The sequence below is a fragment of the Carassius auratus genome, chromosome 25 (assembly GCF_003368295.1).
Source record: "Carassius auratus strain Wakin chromosome 25, ASM336829v1, whole genome shotgun sequence".
Lineage (NCBI taxonomy): Eukaryota > Metazoa > Chordata > Actinopteri > Cypriniformes > Cyprinidae > Carassius > Carassius auratus.
The window spans coordinates 7533545-7540669 of record NC_039267.1 but is presented as its reverse complement, the minus strand read 5'-3'; the positions used below and the strand labels follow the sequence as shown (position 1 = coordinate 7540669).

The 7125-nt window shown below is 33.5% G+C and overlaps 1 protein-coding gene across 1 annotated transcript; it reads right to left on the bottom strand.

Annotated features, from left to right (window-relative positions):
• Nucleotides 1-1766: 1766 nt before the first annotated feature.
• Nucleotides 1767-6496, bottom strand: LOC113043162 (proteasome subunit alpha type-4). Its single transcript, XM_026202374.1, has 9 exons — nt 6362-6496; nt 5878-5903; nt 5730-5772; nt 5453-5615; nt 4590-4667; nt 4388-4476; nt 4187-4317; nt 2613-2736; nt 1767-2040 (listed from the first exon to the last, which is right to left on the bottom strand). The coding sequence occupies exons 2-9, from the start codon at nt 5878-5880 to the stop codon at nt 1886-1888; spliced, it is 786 nt and encodes a 261-aa protein (XP_026058159.1). The 5' UTR covers nt 5881-5903; nt 6362-6496; the 3' UTR covers nt 1767-1885.
• Nucleotides 6497-7125: the final 629 nt, after the last annotated feature.

The following is a 7125-nucleotide window of genomic DNA, read 5'->3' as shown; positions in this document are numbered from 1 at the left end:
TTTTTCTTTATGTCCAAATAAAACATGTGACAAAACAAAACATAATGACATACCTGTTTTTTGTTGTTGCTGTTGTTGTTCACAAATAAAATCAATTTGATGATTCCAGATTAATTCTTTGTCAGAAATGAGCTGAAGAGAGAAATAAAATGAAGTTAAGAAAGTTGATTAATGTGCAATCATAACTGCAAAGGAAAAATAAGGTTAACTTTAAGAATAAACTATTGAAACTAAAGTAAAACTTAAATGTGTATTTACCTTTTTTTTGGGACATCTATGAAAAAAATGGTCCTTATAAAATGGCTGCTATTTATTGAAATAATATCATTCACATTAAAACAGAAAATGTTTGGTCTTGTTTAAGGCCAATCAATGACAAGGAGTCTAATAAACAGTTATCATAATTAAGATTTTGTGTAATGTTAAAAAGAAACTGATAAAATATACCAGAAAACACCACTCTGAAAGCTACAACCAAACTACATTTCCCATCATTCTCTGTGGCAGCACAATACATAACACAATACAGAGAGCATAAATAATACACCTATACATGGCATAATTAATCACTCATTTGTAAAATGTCATGTTTATCAAGTAACTGTATTCTACAAGAAACAATCGTAATCAATTACTTTACGACTTAAGTTTTTTTTCCTGTTTTGGCATATTTAGGCCTATTGCTTTTTACCGGAAGATGAAGACTGTAAAATAAAATCTAAGCTTTAAATTTTGTTAGCATTTCAAAATACAGCTATGTTGATCTCAAAGCGAACACAAATAGACTGAACCTAAAACGATAAAATTCTTGCTTGCTTATTTCTAAAGCTCACTTAAATTTGTTATTGAGACATGACTTAATGGTATCTTGGAAAATTTATTTTGGAGGTACCTTCATTCAGAATCTCTTGACAGACTGAACTGGAGAGCGTCTGTCCTGTAGCTCTAAACAGACCTGCGGGTCATATGCACTTAACGATCCGTGCTGGGTTACATCACAGTCCATTAAAATGACCTACATTCTCTTAGTCTGGAACACGTTAAGATTTTTGTGCTGCTGGGTTACTGTGCGAGCCCGTCCTTGTGTTCAGTTCTGACCTCCGAGACCGTAATCCGTTCCCGCGCTTATGCAACACGTGCCGAATTTTCCCGCGCTTCTTAGAAAAGCCCGCAAAATACATTAAGAGTCAGTCAGAGATTTGGTTAATCCCCCATAAAATACTCATCCTTTTAATATAAGAATGTTAACTCTAACACCACACACGTTTTTTCTTGTTGGAAATATCTTGCAACAATTTACTACAGTCTCAAAGTAATTTCAATAGCGCTTTAAACAAAGCAGTATAGTAACCACAGTTTCACTAAATGTGTTAAATTCAATATGGCCTCTATAGGTCTATAAATCGCCAATTTATATATACATATATATATATATATATATATATATATATATATATATATATATATATATATATATATATATATATATAAATTATTTAGTGCAATTGACCAATATCTATGGCATTTCATGGTTATCACCGTATTTGTTATTTTTATTTTTTTGTAAAGGTTAATGCAGTGTTAGCACACCAACCTGAAAGCTCTTAGTTACACAACAGTCACATTAGAGGCACAGATGTCCATATGAACGCTTTTACATTTGATCTATTATTCAACATAAAACCACCAGCTGTGGACATTGAAGAACCTTCTAGAATTTCCTCAGAATGTGCATTCGATTTGAAGAAACATAACTACTAGACATGTTTATCTTCTCATTTTGTGTTTAATAAAGAAAATGACAGATTGACAGACGGAGCAATATGAATTTCTCTGGGAGTCCCAGCGGGCGTTTGCATTTGAATAGAAAACAAGTGCATGCGTTTTATTTGTCTTTCTCCTTCTGTTCTTTCTCTTTCTTGTCTTTCTCTGCTTTGGCCTCTTCTGCTTCGTGTTTCTTGATCAGTTCTTCCACTTCCTTCTGCTTGAGGACTTTGATTCTGGTCTTGCCGTTCTCTCGTGTCAGTGTGGCGATCTCCACTTTGAAGACGGACAGAAAAAGGAAACAATTCAATGCGTGTCCATAAAATTAATTAATTAAAAATTAATTTATACACTGTGCATATTGATTTGAATCTACTGAAACGACAATCTTTGACATGCAACATCTTTCTGTATTTAAGAGTTTCGAGGTAAAGTAAAATGTGATTGTAAGTTAAATTAAATATAAATAAATATATATAAAATAATACTGTATACATTATATATATATAATGATAGATAGATAGATAGATAGATATAAAACACAGTCACAAATGCACCAAGTGTGAATGTGATTTTAGTTTCAACTGCCGAACAAATAAAATGTATAGCTTGTCTATTTGTTTGATAGGGTTTGTTGCTGCATGATCATTTTGACTGCAGTGTTTGTAACCGCAGTGCAGCACGTGATCAGCTGCATTAAGCTGAGAGCTCAGATGGATTGTGGGTCTGTACATGGTGTCATGATCATTCATAATGCAGAAGTCTGCTCTCTGCTAGACTGCTTTAATCTACCAGCCTCGTCTGCATGCTAAAACATTTATTCCATCTCAGTCTTGCCAAACACACACCTTTCTCTGCTGAGAGCTTGCTGACGTCCATGGTTTTATTCAGCACTTTGACGGCGAGAGCGAGGGCAGAGGACAGAGTCATCTCTCCCTCTTTATAGTCCTGCTTCAGCATTGACACAGCAGCCTGAAACACACAGACACACACTTTACGTTTCAGAACTGAGAGGTTTTGATATCTGTTTTGTTCAGACCTCAGGACAGATGTAGGGAATTAAGGACAGGTGCCTTGTCGCCATCTACTGGCCACATCAGTGCAATAATAAATGGACACTGTGATGTCCGACTTGTCTTTTTTTTTCAGTTTCTTTTTTAAGCATGAACAAATCACTCAACTTTAAGAAGAAACATTGTTTCCTACATGCAACCATGCATTTTTACAACAAACAGAATATTAGACTCAATCTACATTATTATTCCGTGACAAAAAGCAGTATCACAAGTTACTGTAAATGCTTTTTTTTGAGGATATAGTTTTCTTCTTGCAAATCCTGTGTTGATTTTGAGGAGGAAATCTGATGTTAATGTAGACAAATGTGACCCTCTTAAGTCGCTGGGGTATATTTGAAGCAATAGCTAACAAAAAAAACATTGTATGGGTCAAATTTATAGATTTTTCTTTTATGCCAAAAATCATTAGGATATGGAGGAAAGATCATATTCCATGAAGATATTTTGTAAATTTCCTACTGTAAATATCTCAAAAGATTATTTTTGATTAGTAATATGCATTGCTAAGAATTCATTTGGACAACTTTAAAGGTGATTTTCCCAATATTGTGACTTTCTTTGCACCCTCAGATTCCAGATTTTCAAATTGTTGTACCTCCACCAAATATTGTCATATCATAAACCATACATCAATGCAAAGCTTATTGATTCAGTTTTCAGATAAAATATAAATCTCAATTTCGAAAAATTGGCACTTAAAACTGGGTTTTGTGGTCCAGGGTCACAAATGTTAAATAGAGCTGAGAATACTACGCTTTTATTGTTTCTGATAGAATCAAATTAGCTAAACTTTGAGCTAAACTCAAAATGTTACACACCACTGTTTAAAAGATTGAGCAGTTAAGATTTTTTAAATGTTTCAAAATGATTATGCTGATTAGCTGTTCAGAAAACATTTATTATTATTATTATTAATATTATTATTAATGTTGAAAACAGTTGTGCTGCTTAATATTTTTGTGAAAACCCAGGACTTTTCCCCAGGACTGCTTTATTGATGGAAAGTAAAAAATAAAAAAAATAAAAAAAGCATTTAAAAAAAAAATATATATATATTTTTTTTTTTTTATATTGTAAATGCCTTTACGGTCACTGTTGATTAACTAAAGACTTGCTGATTGAAAGCATTCATTTATTCATCAAAAAACCCTAATAATTACTATTTTTTAAGTGATTCGTTAAACCAAATGATTTCATATGAACTGATTTGGTTCAAATGAACAGAGTCTAAAATGTATTTTTCTTTCTAGCACTAGTCGGATAGATTCAGTGTGTCATAAGCTGTGAAAAGCACAATGAAGCGTTCATTTCCTGCATAAGAATCTGAATGTGTGTGTTTCACTCACTGCGCTGTTGTTGCCAATACACGTGGCTTTCCAGCCTCCATAGTTTCCGCTGGGGTCACTCTGATAGAGCTGGAAGCCGTAGTGTTTGTCCCATCCCATATACAGCAGAGACACACCAAAGGGCCTTTTACCTGACAAAACACACACGGTTTATATTCCACAGCCTCACCAGGATCATGTTCGAAATAGATTCAAATGTACCTCCAAACTGTGTGTAAGCCTGTTTGATGTCACACAGCGCAGTGACCAGCTGCTCGCAGGGAATGGGCTCCTGATACTGCAGCAGGTACCTGCACACACACCATCAATCCGAAGACTCTCATATGCATAATAAACCAATTCTGTCTTATTTATCATAACCCAATGCAGTCTTCCGCAGGAGTCAAAGTGATGCTTCGCTCACCTCTGTGCGATGAGTCTCAGCTCGTTTGTGAGGACGTTGGCATCTGATGTAATTCCCGCTACACTGCATGCCATGTCTCTGCGTTACAAAATCACCATACATCATTTTAGAAAAATAGTAATGCAATTCCTCGTATATCAGAGCTAAACAACCATGCTTCCTTATATATATATATATATATATATATATATATAGCATACAGCACATACTTAAATATTAAACTAAAAAGTAAAAATAAACTGGAAATATAAAATCACAAACACTATAATAATAATATATAAACAATACTATATGTCACGTTTATGTCATGTCACTAAATTAACACTGACTGCCATACACACACTTACAAAAATAAGAGGTGTACTTGATTATTCATTCTAAATATTAATTTAAAATATTAAATATTAATACAACTTCTAAACTAAATAAAACTCTTATTAAAAGACAAAACAAAATCATGCATGTACTAAAATTAAAATACACTGGAAACTGAAAAATCCAAGCTAATTTAAAATATTAAATAACCATAAAATAGCATATAAATAATACTAAAATAACACTGCCATACCAAAAAGAGATTTGCCAAGGAACAAAATATAATTAAATATTAATTCCAATATTTAAAATGCATTAGGATTTATTTGAAATATTAAAAATACATGCATTTTATCCCATATCAGAGCTTTAAAAAAAACAAAACAATACTTAAATAGAAAAATCTAAAATAGGAATAAAGACTATAGTTCAATTTATATTTACATAATAGAACTTTAACTTCTCTTACGAATCCTCAAATATCATACTTATGCAATGATTTGTGTTCAAGTAAGTCATTTTAAGGCCACACAAATGATTGGACTCACTCATTGAGTTTGTAAATCTTCTCTGAGAAGAACACCTCGTCCAGAAGTTTGTGGATGTTTCTCCTCTCTGCCGCCAGCAGCACGCCGTCATTGGCCAGGATGCCCAGACAGGTGCCAGCGTGACCAATGGCCTCCATGGCATACTCTACCTGATACAGACGGCCTGCCAACAACACAACACTCACAAACTCAGAGCTCCTCCACATGACAAGACATCAACATTTAGAATAATGACAGACAATATAAATAATGAAATGGTGCATATGGGGGCTCTCACCCTCTGGAGAGAAAATAGTCGTCCTTGAGTCATATCTCCGAGACTGTTAAACAAAACAAAGAGAATTTGAATCATTGTGATAAGAACATAAAGTGAATCAATAAACTGCATGAAAAAAAAATAGATCAACAAATAATGCAACACTTACCATTATGCCCTTAAATAAAACGAATCCTGCAAACAGCAGAAAATATGCTTAAGTGATGAGTACCAAACATTATTATTAATAATGATTATATTACATTTACTAATTTGTTGATTTACGCTGCTGTCACAATCTCAAGAGCTTAAACATTCATAAAGCGATAGGAAGTAACAGAAAACAACTCTAACACACATCCAGACTACCAAATACACTTATTTTACGGTCTTAAATTAATATAAATGAGAGACTGAAGCATAAATGTGAGTTTTAAAGCTGCTTTCAGTTTCTCCTGTTTGAATGTGTTTTAGCTTTAGCAATAGCACCCGCATAACAGCATGAAGCAGCAACTTTCCATTTCATTTAAATTTAGCCTACGATCAATTAATCTGACACCAGTTTAGTTTTCCACACACGCACTGGAGGCTTTACTTTGTAGTGGGCGACATATATAGTGTGTAAAATATAGTAATGTATATTATTTTCATACCTAATGCCGGAGTTCGCGCTGCCTGTTCACTGTTAAACAGTCTCCGCTAAAGAATCTCACTGCAGCGAGAAACGCATCCACTCTGGAGTCACTTCTGTCGGCGGTCACGTGTGTAACGTGACGTTCTGTGATTGGTACCCTTTCTTAAGTTAGCGGTAGTGTTCGCAATTTAGCTTTTTATTTTATAATTAAACAACAACTAAAAACTGAAACTTGTAACATGTATTAAACGCCAGAAATCTGCACTACTTTTAAATATCGTCCTAAAATTCATTTAACCTCTTAATGCATAGAATTATTTTTAAGCATAGGAAAATTCCTCAATTAAGCAATATTTGAAATATTTTGTGTGGAGCCAACCAATTTCAATATGTCTTCACAAATTATGTACATATACATACATATATATGTATATATATATATATATATATATATATATATATATATATATATAGTTTTTAAGACTTTACCTGATGTGTGTTGTGTGTTTTAGTTACATTAAAAAACAGTTGCAAAAGAGTCATGTATTTAGAAAACCAGACTACATTTGTTGAATGGTACGTTTTTGGTTTTAATTTGTTTCTGAATCAGACTACTGTCTGCTTTCAGGTTCTTTGTGCTGGTGGGAGTGGATCAGCTAGATTGCACATCCCACAGAAATGAATCGTTCAGTTCCACAGCGCCCCCAGTGTAAGGGAAGCTACATTACATTTAATCAATGTAGAAACTACGAATATTTCAGAGTATATTTTAAACCAAAAATC